We start from the raw sequence: 22,159 nt of genomic DNA on the forward strand, positions 1-22,159 counted from the left end.
TGTTGACTTCTAAATATAGTCTTCTTTATTACAGGTTTCTGAAGAACAGTGCTTGTTTATTTTCTCAATAGCTTTTTTGCTGGTTGAACAGAAAGTAATTGCTCCCAAGCTTTTCAGTCTCTACCCACTACATGGTTTTGAATTTCATCTCTTAGGTGTGGACAACATGACTCTGCAACGTACCTTTAATTGCTTCAAAAAAGTTCCCATAACAAGAAGTTGTGGAATACAATGTTACTTTCTCATCTAACGACTTTTTTTAAATACAAAAGAATTCCACAGAAATGTTCAGAGACATTTGTTTTGCTACAGTTTTTCATTATCTGAAGTTAAACCCAGATTCTCTTAAAGGTGATAATAGAATACTGGCTGTCTCCAAATCTTCTCCCTGCTCACCTGTGATTTCTAACTAGCTTTATTTTTGTGTCTTGTCAAGCACTCTGTGTTCACTGACTGCAGTTTCTTATAAACTTCGCTTCTGCAGAGTCTCATTCCAGGTGCAACTCTGAAATTAGGGCAAGGCTGTAGCCCAAGTATTTACAAATATAACTTATGAATATAGAAAGTTTCAGAGATGAGCTTTAAAATTGGAGATTGAAGGGGAAGTTAGTTTAAAGATGGTTTTGATTTTAACATGTTCACCTAACAGTTGGGCTCACAGTTGGTTGAATTGGTGCCCGTTAGCCCTGTGCGTTGTTTAAGCTACAGTTTTAATCTAGCTTGTTCCAGGTTGCATGGTAAAAGCTTAAGACCTTCATATATAGTTATTTAAAAGTCCCATTGATACAAGAAAATTTGCAAGTGTGTATCCTAATTTCACAAAACCAAGCAGCTGAAAAATGTATAATGAGTGGTGACTGATGTTTCTCCTGTGATATTTAACAGCACTTGCTTTACAGGACTTATTCCTACTCCTGTGTGTTAGTGGCTCAGTGAAGAGCAGCAGTGGTGCAACAGATGCAAGGGTTGCAAAGCTGGTGTTGTCTGCCTCAGCAGCAGTGCTGGGGTGCCATGTGGGAGAAGGGAGGTTAGTGGGGTGTCTCTCCTCTCAAAACCTGTAATGTTATGATGGCTTCCTTCACCACGTTTGCATTGCTGTGACTGCAGAGTCGTTCAAGGGTGTCTTTAATCTTGTCCTTTTCTATTTCTTGTCTCAGATCACCTGAATGGGAGAGGAAATGTTCACTTAGTTACCTGCCATGACATAGTGGCTCCCAACAATTGTAAGATGAAGTTTGGAGTACTTGCTGTTCAAAACGAGCTGCTTTAATTACAACCTTTTTTTCAACAGATACCCTTTCAGCCATTGTGGGAGTATTGGACAGGTTAAGATTTTTTTTTCTCCTGTTTGACTTTGAAGTACTGACTGACAGAAAAAAGCCAATTTTGAAATTATAATACAGGACAATTTCTAGCACTTTTTTTGTCTGTATGCTTTTTGTTACCATTGCATATTAGTAAGACTCAACTCTTAGTGTTACAGTTAGTCTACAAAATGCTAGGTATATGCATCTCTGGAAAAAAGTTGTATAGATCATATCTGTTATGTCAATACTGCATAGTAGCACTGAAAGCTGCAACTGCTTTATCCCTGTTCCAATATCTATGAGGCTACATGGAAAAAATACAGTATGCTGTAAAATCTAGCTTGTCTGTCAATACAGGGTGGCTCCAGGATTTGAAAGGTAGCTCACCTTGTGGTCAATCCATGCCTAAGTGGATGACTAAGTACAGTCATCATTTTCCATTAATGTGATTTTCATACTAAGATGTGAGAAACCACCACAAGATCTTTGGGCTCCTGGTTTCAAGGTGCTGGTTTTTATTTAGTGCTGCACATCCAGGATAGTCTGGTCTTGCCTGAAGCATTTTAAGTCTTCCCTAACCATGGGGTGAAACTGGAATAATGTCCTTCACATGCTTTACTGAAAGTTACTGTATGAAGGCAGCATTGCTAAAATGACTGCTTTATCTCAGCTTCTGGTTTGTTTACAAATGCATGCCTGCCTATGAACATGGTACAGACTGTTTCTTTGGACATGAAAATGATCTGGGACTGCCAGGCATTTGTGCATGGTGAAGTTGGACAAAGATGCCTTTACTCCAAGGCTCTAACTTTGCTATTCTGGGACTTGATTATGTCAGTGATTCACTGGAATAAAGCCTTTTTTATTTTACTCAACTGAGGGTTTAATCAGCTTTTCATAAAGAAGGAAACTACTTGACTATGATTTTTGGTGATCAATAAAGAATGAACCTCTACTATCCTTTACTCATTCACTGGAGGATTGCAGGCAGTATATTTTGGTAACAGGAAACACTTGTCTTCATTGCAAATTATCCATCCTTCCATCACAGACAACTTTAAGTTACCTGAATTAAGAAGTCTGCACAAAAGGCCCATTGAATTGTATTTCACCTCAGGAGTTGTATTATCATCTCTTAGAAGTTTGTGTAAGCTTTGAACTAGCTGTGATTCCTTAAAAGGTTCTTCAAGGGTTTCTGAAAAATAAGTCAACAAATACCTGAGCTGTTATCTGAAAAGAAAGTAGAAAGTGAATATCCTTGCATTAAAAAAAAAAAAATTCTAGACTGGCTTCATTTCAAATTGGTTATACAGGGATGTCTTGAGCATCTGTCTTCAGTACTGAAGAATTTCTGTGCTCTTTTTTTGTACAGAATTTCTTTACTGGCCTCATTCTTGAAGACATACTATCTATAGTACACTGGTCCTAAAGTAACCTCATAATAGATTAAAACCTGCAATGTTCAGTGCTGGAAATGTTGCTTCACATTAGTTGGCCAAATAAGTTTGGGAGTTTAATTGGTAGACAATCAGTAAAATGGATTGGTCAGTCTTACCAGGAAATCACAGATTGCAAGTTTTTTTCATTTCAATTCACCTTTTGATGTTTGTAGATTTCTGTAGTATCATAAGAAATTGGGGCCCATTTTTAAATTATGCAGGAAAAATTGGAAAAAAAGTATGGGTAGCTCTCTGAAAATTAGCTCAGGAAAAGTAGTTTGAATTTTACAGTTTTCTCACTTGCTTCATTTGCAGCTTCTACAATGCCTTTTTATTTATGCTTCTTCTTTATTCTTTCCTCATGTCTGTCTTAAGATTATTTCCTCTGCTTACAGTTTTCATTGTTCATTCAAGTATATAATTTGTTGTTCATTTAGGCTTAATCCTTTTTTCATCTTCATCACCTTTACCTTCCCCTTTTTTTGTGTATGTTTCTAGCATACTACTAGCATTCTAGCATACTAGTAGCATATCATGCTACTCAAATAGCTTGTGCCTGTCCATGCAGCATGATAATTTGGCTCTATCCTCAATAAAAATCTTCAGGCCATTCCCGAAGGCTACTGATTTTATGATCTGAATGGCTGACAACCTTTATTTCATGCTGAAGAGCTAAACATGCTTTTTCATACATGTTACCTAGAATTAACAGCATGACAATGTTTCTTAGCAGTTGAGGATCTTGCACAGATAAATGCTTTTAAGAGAACAATACCTAAATCGATGGCAGATGCTATTGCCAAAGCATTCAGAGCCTCATTCTGCATGGCAGCATGTTCACTTGTTGCCATGGAAACCAGATGCTTCACTCCTTGTGCTGCCTGGATGGCTTTGACCACTTCCTGTTGAAGCAAAGGTAAAACAGATGGAAGCCTGACATAGGAATACAGTAGAATGAAAAGGGAGGGAAATGAGATTGCACTTTTCAGTTTCTGAATAGATGGAAATTATTTGTCTGCTGCAGTGCAAACTGACAATATTCGAAAACTAGGGGTAGCATTGCTTTTGGCACTGATCGTACATATCTGCTTAGGGCTGGTGTAATTTACCTAGAATATCAATATTTGGAATTAATTGTAAATGCATATCTGTAAGATAAATATTTGTCTTGTTTCAGTTTGTTCTTATTCCACTCTTTCATTTCAAGCCATCAAACTACCAAGGATTAGTTTTGCTTTTGACAAAGCCTGTGAAGATAGTATCTACTTTAATACCTGAAAGTGTAGCAGGCCTAGGATGCCTGTGTGCAATAAGATGATTTACAAAAAACAGAAACCTATTCTAAAATGCCAGCAAATAAAAATCATGCCAGATTCATCCATCATGGGTAAGTGGGCTTTTTGGAGCTTCTGGAGGACTGACATTTAGGACCTGCCTGGGTTATTGTTACCAATTTAATTTGAAATTTGAAATATATTTATCGCTATAGAAAAGCTTTACTTGCTTATGGTCTGTCAAGCCTTACTGCAGCAGGGTCAGAGTTGACAAGTGACGGTCGTTTCTGTGAGGTGTCTGTGCTTATGGGGTGCTCATGTTTCCCCCTCACTTCCCCCTTACTTGTATTGAGGCAGACTAGAGAGGTTTTTACTGTGAACATTCATGGTTTTCATTGTAAAACTGAGTGTGCTGTTTAATCCCTAGCTATGTCAGCAAGCTTTAAAAACGTTTGAGAAGGGTGAAGTAGAAATGTATCAGCCCAGTAGTTCTCATACCTGGGATCTGTTGTGGTGCAGGATCGATGCCAGCAGCCGGTTTGCCTCTCCACAAAGGCCGCTGTGGTCACTCACATTGCACCACTGCACGAGTCTGTTGAGCAGCAAGGGGTCTTGGCCCAGGATTTCAGCTGCATCAGCTGAAGAGAAAAGCATCATCAAAAGGCATTCAAAATCAGATCTGTCTGTCACAGAAATGTGAATGTCGAAGTAATTAGGGCCATGGACCTGCTCTCAACATCCTTTAAGAGCTCTAGTTAAGGCATTGGATTTTCAAAGGATCTTGGAAATGTTTACCAGAGGAAATATGACCAAAGGAATTATGCAGGGGAGGGACAAAATAAGCTATTCCAATAGACCTATCCTTTTAAAGAGGAAGCTGAAGTAGGGCTTAAAATGAGCAACTTTCTATCTTTGAAAGCAGATATTCTGTTGTGCTGCTTCAGGAGGCCTGTCCCTTTCCCATTTGACTTTTTGCACTTGCACTTTGAGCCCTGCACAAATGTAACCATGGGCTCTTGGGAGCCTGTTTGTGCTGTTTCAATGATAATTCATTACTGTTAGTGGTGTGGGAAGCCAAGTCTTAGTGCAGAATTGCATCATGTTGATAATTGGATGACCTGACTCTTAAGAATATGTGTTGAACCATGTATAAAGCATCATCAAAAATTCCCCTTGAGTGTGGAAGAGCCTTTTAATTTGCATTCTCCTGTGTTTCAGGAACCCTATCTCAAGACTTGCTAGAAATATTAGTCTGTGTGGTTGACATTTGAAAAAACCTCACTAAATAACTTTTCCACAGGAGTGGAACTGTAATTATGTTAACATTTGTAACAGAAAGGATAGGTTTGATAGAGGCATCACCTGTCCCATTCTCTGTGTATTGCATTTCTTTTGAGATCTGCTGGAAGGATCAAATGGGGCATGCACCAAAAGGGCAGTGTCAATAAACCACATGACTACTCTGGATATTTTCCAGAAGCTCTAAGTCAGCCTATACTGTTTTGGGGTAGGGAGATGGGAAAGTACACACACTTCCTTTTTAGTTTGTCTGGTACACTAAGGAACAATCCACAGGTCAAAATCCCACAGGGAATCAGGGAGCTTACAGCCTGGTTGACATAATTTATTTTGAGATAAGAGTTCCTGGGCATTGCACAGCTACCTGCATGTTACCTCCTGTAACACAAGACTTTTGTTTCTAGGTCAGATGTTACTTGTTAGTCTGCAGAGATCACAGTAACCCAGTTTAGTACAGAAAGCTGAAAGAAATGAGAGGCTGGAGGATGCAACCAGTTTGAGAGGTTTGTTCCGAAGGCAGGTTCTTTACTCAGTTTGGCAGGGACTGCTTGGTGTCTACTGGCAATAGAGCTCTCTGAGATGAACCCCAATTAGTTGTTCTTAAAAGGAAGAGATCTTATAACTTAGAAAATACAATTTTGAATAGACTGTGTGTAAGATTGAACTTTCAGTTGTGCTGAAAACCTTTGGCTGTTGAAGCACACGAATTATCCTGTCCCTCTGAAGCAATATGGTGGAAGAAGCAGGAGTTAGCATCTCTTCAGAGTAATGAAGCTGACAGTTCTGCCTGCAGTTTTCTGTGGTTAGGAAGAAACCTACCTCTTCTAGTCTGTACCTCAGCATGCCTGCTGATAGAATAATGAATTTATACTAGATAAGGCAATTAACTAATTTAGTGTGGACTTCTTCATAGATGTGTGTTTGTAAGAGTTTCAGGCTGAGCTAATTAGGGGCAATGTTAGTTCATAGATAAACAGAATAGAAAGTAATTAAAAGTGGGAGAATTGTGTGTTCATAGGTGAGAATGGATAAACATTGAATCTCTTGCATATTTTATTCTACTTTGCATTTTGATAATTATGTTGTTTCAGAAGTTGTACCTTGTGCCAAATTCCAATTTTGTATTAGGTCTGGTAAATAAAATGGGAAAAGATAATTTAATGTTTGATAATTTAGATCTGTGTTACTGTGATGTCTCAATTTTAAAAGTTAAATGCTTTCCCCCGTCACAATTCAGATATAACTTCGGAGAAATGAACTTAAAATGACTTCTTCAAAGCCTCAGAGCAAGAAGATGCTAAGTTTCTATGTATCTTGCAATGTTAATTTCCTACGGCAGTGAAATATAAATGAAATCAGCTTTTCACTGGACTGGAAGCAGTGCAAATTAATGTGAGGGCCAGATCTAAATTTTCCATCATGCATTTTAATTTGATAAAGGATGCAAGTTGCTATCATATTAAATGGTGTCTGCAGTGGTGTGATTGAGTACAGTATGGAATGTAGGAGGCTGAGGTTTTATCATCTTCCATAATGAAATGGTGTCTGCAGTTGTTCCATGTCAGTTGTCACTTCCCATCACAAAATGGTCGTAACTGTTCTGATTCTGGTTTTGACTTATCTCATGTTATTCCTGCCTACCAAGTGATCACTGCTGATTAGTGCTCTAGAGCAGCTGCTCTGGCAACACGAAAGACAATACCAAACCCCACAATGCTTGTTTTTGTGTCATGCTCTGGTAAGAGCTAAGTAAACCTAAGGTTAAATGAAGTTATTGTAGTAGATCTTAATGTAATTCTGACATTGCGTCTGTTTCTCTAAATGCAATGATGTGCACCAAGATTACTGCTGCTTTTGCATGCCCACCTCTGTGTAAAACTGAATGAAGTGCAAGTAGATAATCCAATACATTAACATGCAAAGTAAATTCAACATTTGAGCCTCACAAGCAAGGTAAAACTGGCAATGTGTATAGAAACACTGCGTGACAGGTAGAAATTAATTTCTCCTGCCTTTCTCCTTTCCAGCTCCCTTTATTCCTTTTATTTTCTCTAGTCCTTTATTAATTTGCTGTTCTGTGATTTGATGCTAAAGCCTGGCTCTTTTTCATCATACTCATGCCTTGCTGCTGTATCTTTGGTGAAAAACATCTTCTTTTTAGGCCTTTGCCCATTCTTAGTGACTACTGCAGATTCTTTCTGTGTGGTTTGTGTTTCAACTACCTCTGAGGCTGACTGGGTCAGTCTGGAAAGTGTGCAGCCTTGGGCAATAATGTCTGCTGGAAGCTTTCCAGATTGAGTGGAATTAGGTTAGCAGGGCACTTGGCCTGTCGTCTTGCCCATCCGTTGTTTTGCAGGGCTAAGGGAGGAGGGGAGTTGGTAATTGATCTCAGTGAGCATTAGCAGTTGCCTACCTTGGCCATCTGCTAACATCCGTAACGTTCCAAGAAGTTTAAACTGCACAGGAGGACTCTCTGACCTTAGAAGTGCCTCAATCCGCTCTGCAACACCTTCCTCCAGCATTTGAACCTTGCTCACAACTAGAAAATGGAAAAGAGATGTTGATGTGAAGCTCAGTAATGACACAAACACCTGAAAATGTATATATGACATAACTCTGCTGAACTGTGGGCTGTGTTATGCTTCTAGAAAAAGGTCCAACTTGTTAGAGAGTTCAGAAATTAAGTCAGATTTACCTGATTGTTTAGACTTCTCTTTTGAGCTAAAACTTACCTAGGAACTCTTCTTAGGTTATTTTGGTTATTTTTGATCTTAGCCCTGCTCAGAACAAAGTACATAAGACAGTGTTGATGTTCCTCTTTGTTTTTCTAGTCATAATAGATTATCCATCCATTTGCCCACTCATGTGAGAAAGCCTGTTCTGTGCTAGCTCATCTTAACTGAACTGGGGGGGGGGCAGAAATTATTTACTCAGCCATATTTATTGAAAATGGTTTTTCTTTTTGTATTTGAGCTCACTGATCCTCTGTTGTTCCTGCCTTTGTTTATGTGCTTTCCTCCCCTAGTTTTGTCTCTTTGCTCCAGTGGTTGATGCAGTAATCCCTAGTAATAATCAGAAGCTTGTCTGGAAGGAGTTTTAATACTGCTTAATTGCGCTACCAAAAGCTGCTTCCTCCAGAGCAATTTTTTTCCTATCTTCTGCATGCATTTTTGGGGGAGTGGTGAGGAAGATTGGACAGTGAAATTAGGGAGATAACTGTTTATATCCCTTTGTCCTTTCATTGGGCAAATTGGGAAGCAGACCCTATTAAGTAACTTGCTTTTAATATTCTGTGGCACAGAGTAACTCCTTTAACTAGATCATAATGACTTTTTCAATTTTTTATATGCATCTGTTGTCTTTTAAGATCAATACTTGAATTGAAGAGTTCTTCTGTGTCTGTTTACATATTTAATTCATGTTTATGGATTTCCACTCAGTATTTTTTTTTTCCAGGTAGCAGATTATGTTGTTGAAAGTGATAGTTTGTCTTTCTAGAAGTGATGTATTTCTGTTAGGGAATATCTAACAAATATTACAGATAAAATAGAGATATTTTTATGAATTGATGAGGAAAAGTAGAGTTTAGGAAGAGCATTTTAAATGTCCACACACTTGGAAAGGTCTCAAATCGTTTGTAATAGACTTGAACAGAACAGATAATCAAAATGCTCTGTATTGATATATTGATATTTTGTAATTCACAGTTGAGCTTTTTGAAGTGCAGCTTCAAAGGACATCAAGATTTACTGTTTCTGTGTGTAACAATGAATATTGGCTTTATAGAAGAAAAAGCTTGACATCCCTACCAGGTAGCTCCACTCCATACTCTGTATTTTAAGCTATAAACCCTTCCAGATTTCACCTTAAGCTGCTGTATGCTATTAATACAAAACCATTTCAGCAGCTGGTGGTGAGATCACACTTTGAGATGTTTAAACTCTTTGTAGATGGGGAAGTCCCGATGAATTATTCAAATATATGTTCCTGCAGGGGAGGGGGAAAAGGTCAACTGCCCCTCAAAACACAAGGGACTGGTATTGGTGACTTGGACAGAGCTGCACAGATGATCCATCATTACAAAGAATCACAGTAAGTCAGTTGTCTTCAAACTCTGTACCTGGTATAGCAAGGTTCTGAAGTGCACTGAGTGCAGCTTGTTGGACAGAGGTGTCCCCACTCTGTACGTGTTTCTCCAGAAGATCCAGGAGCTGGTGGATGACTCCCAGCTGGAACAATCGCAAACAGTTGCCATCTGAAGAAAGGTGAAACCAAACAGGTAAGAGAGGTAAGAAACACAGTGATAGAAACTAATAATGCAAATTGAGACTTCAGGGAGTCTTTGCATTAATTATGTTCATGTCTTGCTAAGATCAAGACTTGTAGCTTTTGCATTGTTTTTTGTAACCTTCATCTCTCTAGAGAGAAGTGAGCATCAGCTACCTGTTAACTGATGCTGAGAAAAACTTCAGTGAAGCTTAGTTCGAGAGCTTTCAAGGGACAATCACTGTCAAATTAAAAAAAAAATAGATTCTCCAGTCTTTTTTTTCCTCAGTGCTGCTGTATTTTCCAGTGTATATGTAGTAGAATACCAGTGGCATTTTCCATTTCTCCCCAGGATAGCTTAAAACTCCTTTAATTTTGCTATTCTACTGATTTAAGACACTGTTGTGAAACCAGAGATCTTATCCACCAATGGTAAACCTGATTACTAGTTCTGTACTGCTGTTATTCCTTGTCTTCTATGAAATAAGTTGTCCTTAATTACTCCTTGAGAGAAAAAGAGCCAGAGCTAGGTTTTTCTTACCACTTTTGAGAAACCCACTTTCTGAAATGACAACACTCATATGAAGCTAGGAAAATATGAGTTGAACTGGACAGTTCTGGTTTATTTAATCCTGGTAAAAGAGCAGATTTGTACATTCCAAGAAACTACCACTTTGCCCAGCAATGCTATGCATTATGTCAGTGCAGTCTGTATGTCTGCTGTCTTTGAGAACTTGCCCTGGACAGGTGGCAGCTTTGTTATCATAAGCTGCTTAACTCACTTTGTCAGGAAATGAGAAAGTTATGCTAAAGAGCAAAAGGAATCCATCTATGCATAGGTGGCATCTTTTCTGAAGGAGGTATTTTGAAGGTGCCATTTGGAAAATAATTTTCTGTATTTTACTTTATGCAGCTTGTTATACCTCAATAGAAGTGTGTGCCTGATGCACATCAACATCTCCTTATTGCTGTGCTCTTACCTTGCGAAGGCTGTTTGTTAAAAAATGGCACAAGGGTGTGTGAATACTACATAGAAAGACTACATGTCCACCTGCAATAAAGAGTTGTCGATGGAACTGTACACACCTTGTGCAAATACGTGGTCTGGCCAAAAGTAGCTTTAGTTCTTCTCTTGGTTCTAACTGCATTTACAGACTGAGTGTACAGACTTGTAATTTTTGTATGTATAGCATGTAAAAGTGGCTATAGTAATTTAAACACCTTTGCTGGTATAGATGTTATTTCCACCTCGATGTCATAGACACTCCTCTGTGTTGCCTTTTGAACCACTGCCTGTTATTCTTCTAATCTCTTAACATTTCACTTAGTAGCCTGTTTCCCCCCGTATTGCTACATATGTTACGTAAGAATTTGTCAAATGCTTATAAAGTGTAAGTGGATATTTTCCTGAGAGAACTGTTAGTCTGTGAAATAGTTGAAATTCTACTCATGTGAAAATACTATTTTGATACCATTTTATGCATACATTCTCAAAAGCTGATGGTTTTGCTTGTCATTCTTCAAGTGTTCTCTTGTCTGGTCCTAATCTTTGGAGATCAGAGTATGAGGAAAATTGCCCAGTCCTCTTTAGGAAGAGTTTCTATAGAAATAGGTCACCTCTTTTCGTCTGATAAAATTCTACAGGGAAAATATTTTGATCTTCATATAGACTAACCTTAATTGAACATAATTTCTCTCCTCCCCCCCACCTCTCAAACAGAATAATGTCAGAGCTTTTTTTTTTTTCTCCTGTAGTAAAATGCAAATAGGCAAAGCTCATTAGCGGTTGCCTTGCTTTGATAGTCACAGAGCTCCAAATTGCTTTTCTCTCCTATGGAGTTCTTGCTTGGATAGCAGCAGAACATTCAATTTAATGGCTCATAGTTGAAGTCTGATAGGAAGAGCCACTTTTCATAGCTGCAAAAGCTGTCTGTCATCTTTTCACTGCTTAGAAGTCATTTGATGCTGAGATCAGATTTCCATAGGTTTTTTTTTTCTTAGATTTAAAAGCTGTGCATACATCAGTGGCACATACTGGGGTATGAGAGGAATTATTCACTTCTTCCACATGAAACATCTAATGGTGTTGTGGGGAAGATGGAGGGAGAAGAGCAAGTCACAAAGCAAGCCATTCAGTTGAGGAAATTGAAATAGCTAGTTAAAGGCACCAGGGGCAGTTCTGTGGCCTTTGTAGAGCCATGATGCACAATGGCTGATTCAGAACAGGGTACAGGAGGAAAGGGTGTCTAGAAAGGTTGTGAGGTGGAGGTGCAGATATGTGTATAGGATAGCTTGCTTTAAAAAAAAAAGGCGAAACCAACCTTCAGACAGATGTGAAGGAATCTTTTATAATAATTAAGTACTTATTAGTGCAGCAAGTTGAGCAATTTTGTGTGAAATCAGTCAGAAAGGACAGGAAGTGTGGTGGGTGTCTTTTGCTGATAGACTGAGCACAGCATGCCTTCCAGGAGTCTTCTTAAAAGAGTATCTCTGTTTCTCTCTGCAGAGTATAAAGGCTCATTGCTTTCTATAATAGGAATTGAAAGATAAAATGGCTTATCTTGAGATTTATCCCCTCCACCATGTGTCTGAGTAACCCTCCCTTCCTAAAAGTGATTTAAAACAGAAAACATCAATGACTGACTGTTATTTCTTTATTTCTAACAAATATATTTGCCATGAAATATTTCCAAAGTCTCCCCTCTAATCAAATGTGGTTCAGGAAAAAGAAAAGTGCAAAAGCTTGCCTACCTGATCACTCCATTTTTCATGATTATGTCCCCCAAATTACTTCAGTATCACTAGTATCTGTAACTTGAAAGTATGCAAGTCTCTAGTCTGCAGAAAAGAATGTAACTTTCAGAAGGAGGGAGTAGTGAAATGTGATAGTGTTGGTTTTCTCTGCAGTCAGACAGTGGCTTTCCATCTTTGAAGGGTAGAGAACAACCGACCATACCACTTATTTTGTAAAATTAGCAATAGGCATTGCCCCTGTCTTGCTAGCTGCGAGTGTTTGGATGTGGTGTAAGTATCCATGTTTTAAGAGATGATGGCACGACCCTTAGCAAAAACCTTCTGTATTTACTTACTTATTTGTGTTATGAGAAATAGAGAATATCTTGTATCTGATTATAATTAGCTCGAAATTGAACTGTTCAGTCAGTTAGTGATTAGTTAGATTGTTGTTAAGGTTAATAATTAAGGACCTTTATGTTGTTTATTACTTTGGGGTTGAGAGTGGTGGGATGCAGTGCAAGTGTCCAGTTCTTGATGTTTTGTTCTTTAATTTGTCTTGCCCAAAGTACAGCATAGCAGGGCCTCACAAAGTAAATTGCTCTTAGGTCTTGAGCCTTTTTGTGTTGTTCCTGAAATCAGCTTAAAGTGTTAGTAAAACATCTGGGTCAGCAATAAGTGTAGTTTGTTCCTAATAGATAGATGATAGATAGAACTTACTGCAAGAAGTTAGTACATTTCATTTGCTAATGCAGATATTCCAAGTACATAACAGATTTGGAATAGGGAATGGGGGAGTAGTTTAATACCCTGTGACTAAATATGATGGTTAGCTTTGAATTTAAGACTGGCTCTTAAGCCAGCTTTGGAAGTAAAGTTACAGAAGCAGGGTGTGACCTTGTAGGCACAGTACAGCTACGACAGCTCAGGTTCCTGTGCGTGTTCCTATCTGTTCTGTGCAGGGACACGGTGGTTTTAGATGACCTGAGGCAACACATGTATGCGCTTGAAGGGAAGCATGGCAGCACAAGCACTGGGCTCTAAGCTGTAGAAATGAAAAGTGTGGTGCCTGAGAATTCCTGTGAGGATGATGAAAGAGATTGTGCATGGGGTCCATGTTAAGTAAAAGAAAGCAGGAAAGAAGATGGCAACTCCTCTGCTAAAGGGACTTCTGGATGTTGATTCTTTATGTATCTGTCCTGTAATATTCCGTTTTTTACCTCCGAGAAGCAGAGAGACAATCAGATCCGATGCAGCCTTTACAATGCATGTATCTTCAGCTTGTGAACAGCCTTTGAGCCTCAGCAGGATCTCGGACAGCACCTCTGGCACGCCTGCCTCCACCAGCTGCACTTTCAGAGCATCTGTAGAGATCACAGTAAAAGCCCATTAAAAGCTTCTTGACTCATTGTGGAAGCATTTCAAAATAGAAAGCTAAATCCTTGAACTTTAGCTACTCTTTTGTTCAGGTGCAGTCACTGTTTGGGTTTTGTTTGTAACAGCTTTCTGGTGCTAGAATGACACCAAGGCAGAATGAGCAAAGCTTTCTGCATTGGTCTTTGACATTTCTTGTGTTGCCAGTCATCAGTTTTCTTTAAAATCTATGTCAGGTATCTAATTAGTTAGTGGAGCTATGTTGCACTGTTGCTTAGAGTACACTTCTTCACAGATTCACAGAATGTTCTGAGCTGGAAGGGACCTACAAGGAACAGCAAGTAAATGGCCCAAACAGGGATTGAACTGGTACCTGGTTGTTCTCATTTATTAAATTAAAAAAACAATCTGTGTTGCTTCTTTCCTCTTGGACACCACTGAGAATAAGTTTGAATCTGCTGTCTTTTGGATCTACTGAAATGGAGTGGAATGCTACTCTCTCCCTCCTTTCTTTGTTGTCTCACCTCTTAAAGTCCTGTTCAGGCCAGGATCTCACATGTTCTTGTGGCTTATTTCTCCTGGAAAGAGTTGCTGATTCCATTAGCAGGATCCAGTGGCACACTTGGAACTCAGAGCTTAAACCAATACAATACCCAGTCTCCCCTTGTTCCACCCAGACCGAGAGGAGCCTTACCATTTTCTGCAAGTGCTTGCAGGACCTCAAAGACAATTTCTAACCTCTCATGGCTCTCTGCTCTCTTCAGTTGTTTGACCAGCTGTTCAGCAACTTTTGTCATGCTTAGAGCTTCCTTGGCTGAATCTGTGTATATGATAAAGTCAGGATTTTGAATGTTTCTTTATTTGATTAAACGTTTAAAGCATATCTCTCTATAATCTGAAGTGATTAGGCACTGTTTTTGAAGGCTTTTTCTGTTCCTGTAGATTGCTCTGTTTTGGACAGCACTGAGACAGCAAAACTCTATCCCTTCTCCCTCCAAGTTCTTTAGCTCTTTTCCTGTAATTCCTGTAAACCTCGTCCACCACCTGTAGGTGTCAAATTAATCCTGGCTCAATTTCACTGACTCTTACAAATCCATCTGTAGTATGGTTATTTTATATAACAACTTGGCACACCTCAATTTATTATAGTAGTACATTTTTTGCCTTGATTAGATGGTTCTAATCTTTCTGGGATCCTAAACATCTTCAAGATGTATGTTAGCAAAACCTGCCACTGTTTGACATAGAGTACATTTCAATGTAATATGGCATTAAATGATATTACAGACATAATAAGGACAGATGTCCTTAGAGAATAATGTGACCATGCCCCCTTTCCTGTCTCTCCCCCTAAATGCAGGAAGCAGTAGATCAAATTTTAGATGGTATATAGAGAGTGGTAATAATTTTTTACTTGATCTTTTTCTTCCATTACTACTCACAGCTTGTGTAAAGTAGGGCAAATATATTTTAAATTAGTGGAGGTGCTTTTGCCATGAAAAATGTGTAAATGAAAATGGAAGCTGTTTCAGTCAGGTATAGAAACTTAATAATTAACTAGAAATGAAATTTTAATAAACAAGCTTTAATGTACCAAATTGGAAGTAGCTGAAACTGTCAATTTATCATATGAAGTTATGCCATCTCTACTTTTCATTTGGGGTCAAAAGCTGTCTGTTAAAACTTAATTGTTTTAATGTAACACCAGTAATTGCTGGTACTCCATAAAAAAGTGGTTATATGGTTATATCTCCAATCCAGATACTGTGGTTAGTTCCTGATTAGGTATCAGTAGTGTTTTAAAAACAAAGCCCAAACAAACACCACCCCTGCCCCACCCCAAAAACAAAGAAAAAAAAAACCCTAGAAAAAATAAAGTCCACAAACCAGTGGGCATGGAAAGGCAGTGACAATTTGGAGATGGTATTTTGTTCTAAGATGCAAAAACTTTAAAAAAAGCCCTTACCAAGGTCTGCAAGATTGTACAAGGCCAGTAGAGCAACGTGGACAAGTGGTTCACTCTCTGCATAGTCAGTTAATATTCGGACCAGTGATGGGATTACTCCAACCTTCACCAGCTCTTCCTGAAGGTCACCTGGTAAGTGAAGCATAGATATTAAAGGTGATTAAATTAGGAACTAATTAAATCCGTGAAAAGGGTCCAATTGAGATGCTTAGCAGCAAGGTATTCTGGTTCTTTCTCACAGTGTTAGGATTTGTAAAGCTTTTGTGTGGTAGCTTCAGGCTAATAAGTGTGTGGAGGAAATGCAAGTTTGGGCAGATTTTTGCTAAACCTCCTGATTTTACTTTGAATTAAGGCAGTGTCTCCATCCACATGTGCATGCTGAAGAAAGCACTGGTAACTGTTTTCTTTAATTTTGTAGTTTTGTAATGAATGGAGGCTTAGTATCTGAAATGATTTTGAGAATGCCAAGAACTATAAGATACCAAGTTGGACAGTGATGGTTACTTACCAGTACAATGGCACAGCTTTTGCAGCAGTGTCTTGCTGAGAGCTGGGCTGCTTCTTGGGTGACAGTGTGTATGGCATACACCAGAAAGTATCTGGGTGCTGTTGTAGCTCATGCAATTGAAATTCTGACAGGGAATTGGTGGAGTTAGTTTTTCTTCTCTTTGATGTATTTATTGCTGTGTTAGTGGTAGAATTTATTAAACTGTATCACAGTCATCTTGGCAAATGTGTGCTGGGGCTGTGCTCTGCCAGAAGGGAAGCAGATGTGCAGTATGGCCATATGCTGTAGCAATGCTGGTCTACAGGAGTTGCATGAGCCTTGAATGCAGTTGTAGGGAAAAGCTTTTTTAAACTATTGTGTCATTCCTTGGCAGATGCACATAACTTGCAGGGAGCTTAGTGGAATTGATGCCAGGTACCTATCATGCTTAGATTTCATAAGAACAGTGCAGGGAGGCAAACTCACAGCTTTCTAAGTAAAGCAACAAGGATCCACACTAGAAGGATAAGAGAAGATAGGTTGAAGGCAGTGGGTTGTGGATAGAAGATAACTGAAAATTGAAAATTTCTTTACTACTTTCAGTATACACTAAATGTTTTGGTCAGTCTGGGAGTTAAAAGAAAAATCCTAGACTGTTTGGGCAAGTAAATGAAAATTGTTAATTTTGTGAGACAAGCAGGCAAGCTGGTGTCCAGGCAGTTTGGAGCACAAAAATCTCCTGCATGCAAGCAGTGGTCCTCAGAGAAGCCTATTCCTTACACAGATATATATCACAGTATTTTTTATTATTTTAAGGTCTGTTTTTTTTTCTAACACACTTTTTAAACAAGTGCTTTATAGATGTTCTTACTGCTTTGGAAGAAGTCCAAGCCATTCAGCATTTGGGCCCAAGGCAAAAATTTATTAAGTTATGTATGAGGCTCTGGTCCTCTTATAATTGCAATGCAGTTCTGACAGAGATGTGCCACCTTGAAGTCAAAAATATACAGGGGAAAAGTATACAGGAAAGTTCAGGCGGTGCTTGGAGTTCATTCAGCCAGGTGTCTGTGAGCTGTGTGAGCTGTGTGTCTGACGAGGCTGAAGTGCATCACGTGCTCAGGTCTCATAAAATTATTATGAGTTACAGGTTACAGTGCCTTTTAAAGTAATGCCTTAGAGCTAGGGAAGATGAGATGCTCTTCAGTGGATACTTACGATTATCATAACAGATACGGCCAATAGCCCTCCCAGCGTGAAGCAGCATTTCTTGGTCTGTGCTCTCCAGCAAAGGTATCAGTGTTAGAACTAAATCTGCTTCCATACATGGTTTCTTCATTTCCTCTGCATAGATAAAAGAGAGGGACTTGCTGGCTTTTGCAATTTAGGAATAAAACAATTGCAGTACCAATAGCAATAGCAGGTAGCTGTGAAACAAAATTCAAGAGTGAAAACAATACATGTGCTGTAAGATGCCTTGTAGTAATACTTGAGCACAACTTACCATTTTTGGCTATCTCGGAAAGCACATGGGCTGCTTTGACTGCACACCGTGGATTGCCCTTCAGGATTTTTGCCAAAGTTAGGAAGATCCCACTCCCTCTGAGTAGACGGAAGGATCTCTGCTCTGCAGTGATAAGAATGTTAGCAATACCTGCACTAGGTTTGCAGCTGTTTTATTAACATGCTCCTTTGTTTCCTAGAGTTCTGAGTGGGTATCAGTGGGATCCAAGGCTCTGATTTAACAAGGTCCTTAAAGGCTGTCTTGGTCTGAATAGATGGGCACAGTCATCTGCTTGAATTGCAGCAAGTGTGGTTCCAGCTGATTACTCTGCTTTATGCTGAATTGAAGCGTAGGTGGCACAGCAATGAGGAAAACAGTTTCATCTTCTCAGACTAAAAAAGGATGCCTGCATAAGGCACGGGAAGTCAGGGATTAAGATGCTGTTCCTGAGGTATGGCTTAGCAATTAATTCTGTAGGTAGGCACAGCATCTTTTATTAGACTAGCAATTAGAACAGACAATTCCCTTACCATTTTTTCATTAAAAGTACGGCTAGCTGTCCTGAAGGTAGTAAATCACCATCTGCCAGGAGATTCAAATAAATGTAGGTTTATGTCATTTTAGGACAATGTGCTGAGGCTTTAGGGACTTTACTATAAGTAGACTAGAAACTCCTTTTAAGTGCCTGACCCGATAGGGTCACCCTAAATTAATTGTAGGAGTTTGTAGTAAATAGAATATTAAATCCGGAATTTCTCTGGAGCTTTAGGCATTTTAATAATTTTATCTGGTCACAAGTAATTTTGTGATTTTTATACAGAGAGAAAAAAAGCAATACAGCTATAGTTTCAGCAGCAATCACTCCTTGAAATACAAATTATCACAATAGACAAAACCTGCAATGAAGGCTTTTAAATTGTGCATATGGTTAATTAGTGATCTGGAGTGATACTTAACTATCTTCAGTAAGGGCCAGGAGAATCCCATTCAAACTTTCAAGGATCTGTTCTTCAGCTTCTGTGTCATCTCTACAAAGCTCAAGGTATTCCAGGTGCTTACTCAGGGTTTCTAAACAGAATGGGAGAGAAAACTGGTGAGCCAGCATGGAAAATTCTGGTTTCCTTGTGGTAATTCTTTTCAACACTAAAGGCTGATTATAAAATCATTTCCTGAAGGGTCAGGATCTAAATATGCTTATTTAATCCAAGAGCACGAGGTCAAAGGCTTGGTCACTTCTCAGACAGCACATAGCTCTTGTGCAGGTATAAACATGCGGAGATAAATTCTATCTGGAAACAGAAATTAGCATATAATAAGTGTGGCAGAATTTGAGGTGCGGAGGAGAGAAAAATAATTACAGGACCCAAATCAAGCCTGTCATTTCTAAATATCTGTTTATCATACATATAGTACTTGCAGCTCAACTCAGTATCTACTCTGATAACGGCCAGTAGCAGGCCCCAAAAGAATGCAAGAAACAGATGAGGTAAAATACTTCTCCCTTTGTTTCTGGCAACTTTGGACTTTAGAAACATACCTAGTATTTGCATCAGTATGTATTTAATACATGTTGATTGACTTTTATTCTAAATTTTTTTAACCTATATAAGTTAATTCATATTTTTTTATTTCTGCATCACACTGTGACATTAATTTCCAGAGTTTCACTGTTGTAAGAGGAAGATAGTTCCCTGTGTCTTAAAATATTTACCAAAAAGGGAAAAGTTGATGGCCTTTGAGTTATTGTAGTAAGAGAAAGGATTTACCCTTCACTATCTGCTCTTCCATGCCTGTTATAATCAGATGGATTTTTATTATAGTCCTCCTTTGTAATTCCTCTGCCAATTTGCATAGTATTTACAGAAACTTTGGTAATTTTCCTGAATCCTTTTCCAGTGCACTTTTATTCTTTTTTTTGGTTGAGGATCTAGAATTTGAAAGTATTATCAAGACTCAGGTGAACTAAGACAGAGATTGTCATGTTTTGCTTTCTCTACTCTGTTAATTCTTTGTCTGTTTGAGAATGGCTTTTGTGCAGCTGATCAAGATGACTCATTATCTTCTGGCCAGAGGCTGTTAACTTAAGCCCCACCATAATTTATAATTTGGCCATCTTTTCCCCATGTAGGTTGTAGGCATTTGCAGACACTGACCTTGATGTGCCTCTTTATCTCAAGTCATACAGGATGATACAATTTTTCTGCAATTCTATGCAGACAATTTCAATTTTGAGTACTCCAAATAATCAAAAAACTCCTTACCTTTCTGCTATTTCTTGGGCAATTATGAATATCGTGAATTACACAGGTTCCATATCTTGAATTACACAGGTTCCAGCAAAGGTAACTTCTAATGATTTTGGCTTTCTATTGTGAAAGCAGTCTTTATTCAGCTCTTCAAACTTCATCAGATAATAATCTTTCATATCCCAAGATAACTTAGATAAAGGTTATTGAAAGGTTTGTAGAAATTGAAATGCATTAACAGTACCTCCTTTCTTGACCTTCTTACCAGCTCCTTAAAAATATGTTTAAAGAGACAGGTTGAGCGTTACTTGCCTCCACAAAAGTCATAGAGACTAATCCTTTTTTATCATGTTTGTGTTTAGTAACTGTGCTTTACTATAATCCTACAATTTACCTGTGCAGAGGTCAGATTTCTGCACTTTCACTTCCTGCACTCCTTGCAACTGTTTTTGTAAACTCGTCCCACTCTTACTGTTTTCCATGCTATTAATCCTGTTGTTGGTCTGAAGGATATTCTGCATGTCGTAGTTAATGATTTGATGAATTATTTTTTAATCCCTTACAAGATCTGGAGTATAGCATCCAGATATTATTTTATTGAGGTTACTGCTTATTATACCGATTTGTTTGAAATCTATCCTTTCAATATGAAGATTCTTCCATCTAATTTCTGAAAACAAAAAGACTTAAAGTGTCTGCAATTAATGTAAGGAGCATTGCTAGAAATCTGGTGACTGAAGTAAACGTATAGTAGTCTATAATGTAGGATGTTACCAAAACTGTAGTAAAATAGTATTTCTGCCTTACAAACTGTTTCATTGAAAATTATGACTCCTGAGTCTTGCCTTAGAAATTATATGATGAGGGTTAATAATTTATCATTTACTTTTGTTGTTTGATGAACTCATTATGTTACCTATTCCTAATGTATCCATTAGTTAATGTGAGGGGTTTTTAAAATGAAAATGCATGAATTTAGTGCATACAGGAATTTGTTTCTGAGGAACTAAAAGTGTCCTGAGCTGTTTTGAAGAGAGGATGAAGGGAGTTGAAGTGGAACATAATTAAAGGCTGTCACTGTCTATTAAGAAGAACATTTGTTTGTCTTAAAAAATTAAAATCAGTTATTTAAGAACAACAATTTGGCTTATGTGCTTTAAAGAAGCTGCCATCTTTAGAAAGATGGCTGGATTCATCAGGTCCAGTTCTCCTTGCCAAAATTTGCTGAATAAATGATTTTGTATAAACAGCAGAATGCAGTTTTTTTACACAAAAAAACACCAAAACAAGAAAAAACACCAAAACCAAAAAAACACCAGAGCAACCTGATAGTTTAATCAGCTTTGATCTTAAACTTAGATCTAGTGGGAGTGGGCAGAAGGCTACAGCTGCTGATTGAGCAATATGAAATAAATGAGGAGCCTGTGGGAATGAGTTGTCTGCTGAACTCTGTTTTTTATCTTGTCAAGACCCAAAATGTTTTGGTATTTGACTTCCAAGACTGTGTTCTCTAATTAGAGCAATAGTAATATTTGCAAATACATTTCTAGTTAGAATCTGTAAAGCTATGGAAAGACAACTGGATTTCTGAAGGTGGAGGAGGTTGTTTTACAGATAGGAGGGGACAGTATATACTGGTCACTCATTGGGTCAGTGCAGTGGTAACTGGAAATCCAGATGCTTTTTTATTTCTCTGGGGAATAGATCAGTAGAATAACACCATATATGCATGGTGACAGACAAAGTCCTTGCAAAACATCCTCTGGTTTCAGTGTGTAGTGTTTTGAAATGAGTGGTATGAGCAGTAGCTGACTGAAGAGCTACTTTTAAAAGTCTCAGAGAAAGCAGCATTTAAATTACTGTGTTAAAATACTAATCCCTTTTCTCAGGGACTCAGAATTTTATCGTGCTTGTTATTTATAAAAACTTGATTAACTTAACCAGCTTGGAACTTACTCCTCAATACTCTTTGAGTTTACATCCATGCTTCTGCAGGGGCATTGAAGCAGACACTGTAAGACAGTTATTTTTGTGAAAAGGCAGTAGAACATATACAGATTGTGACTAAAATTGACCAGAAAAAGGTATTTTGCTTTTGTGGAAAATTCTGGGGTGTTGACATTTTGTTTCATCCCGTGCTGGAATAGATTGTTGACATGGTGGAAACTACAAGCAAAGCAGAACAATTTGTTTCAGTTTTTTGGCAGCAGTGGTTCTTGGCCAGCCAGGGGCTGCCTGGCGTGCTGCCTGGCCAGCAGGGAGCCAGG

General features: G+C 38.4%; 2 protein-coding genes across 3 annotated transcripts in view; one reads left to right on the plus strand and one right to left on the minus strand.

Moving 5' to 3' along the window:
• Positions 1-470: 470 nt before the first annotated feature.
• On the minus strand, positions 471-20,413 carry LOC146435500 (rap1 GTPase-GDP dissociation stimulator 1-like). The gene is made up of 13 exons (XM_085064758.1): positions 20,287-20,413; positions 18,604-18,714; positions 17,647-17,769; positions 17,361-17,486; positions 15,659-15,787; positions 14,387-14,512; positions 13,539-13,682; positions 9,440-9,574; positions 7,733-7,858; positions 4,519-4,658; positions 3,522-3,648; positions 2,374-2,502; positions 471-1,162 (listed from the first exon to the last, which is right to left on the minus strand). Exons 1-13 carry the CDS (start codon positions 20,411-20,413, stop codon positions 1,029-1,031), a joined length of 1,677 nt encoding a protein of 558 aa, XP_084920884.1. The 3' UTR covers positions 471-1,028.
• SH2D4B (SH2 domain containing 4B) overlaps positions 4,644-22,159 on the plus strand; it is a 106,498-nt gene continuing 88,982 nt past the window's right edge. The window contains exons 1-2 of one of the 2 annotated variants that reach the window (XM_085064081.1): positions 4,644-9,411; positions 9,519-9,598. The gene's annotated coding sequence lies outside the window, so the exon portion shown is untranslated. The remainder of the gene's footprint in view (positions 9,412-9,518; positions 9,599-22,159) is intronic. The other variant, XM_085064082.1, reaches the window with a different exon arrangement.

The sequence above is a fragment of the Lichenostomus cassidix genome, chromosome 6, assembly GCF_008360975.1.
Source record: "Lichenostomus cassidix isolate B80296 chromosome 6, HeHo_3.0, whole genome shotgun sequence".
NCBI classification, from domain to species: Eukaryota; Metazoa; Chordata; class Aves; order Passeriformes; family Meliphagidae; genus Lichenostomus; species Lichenostomus cassidix.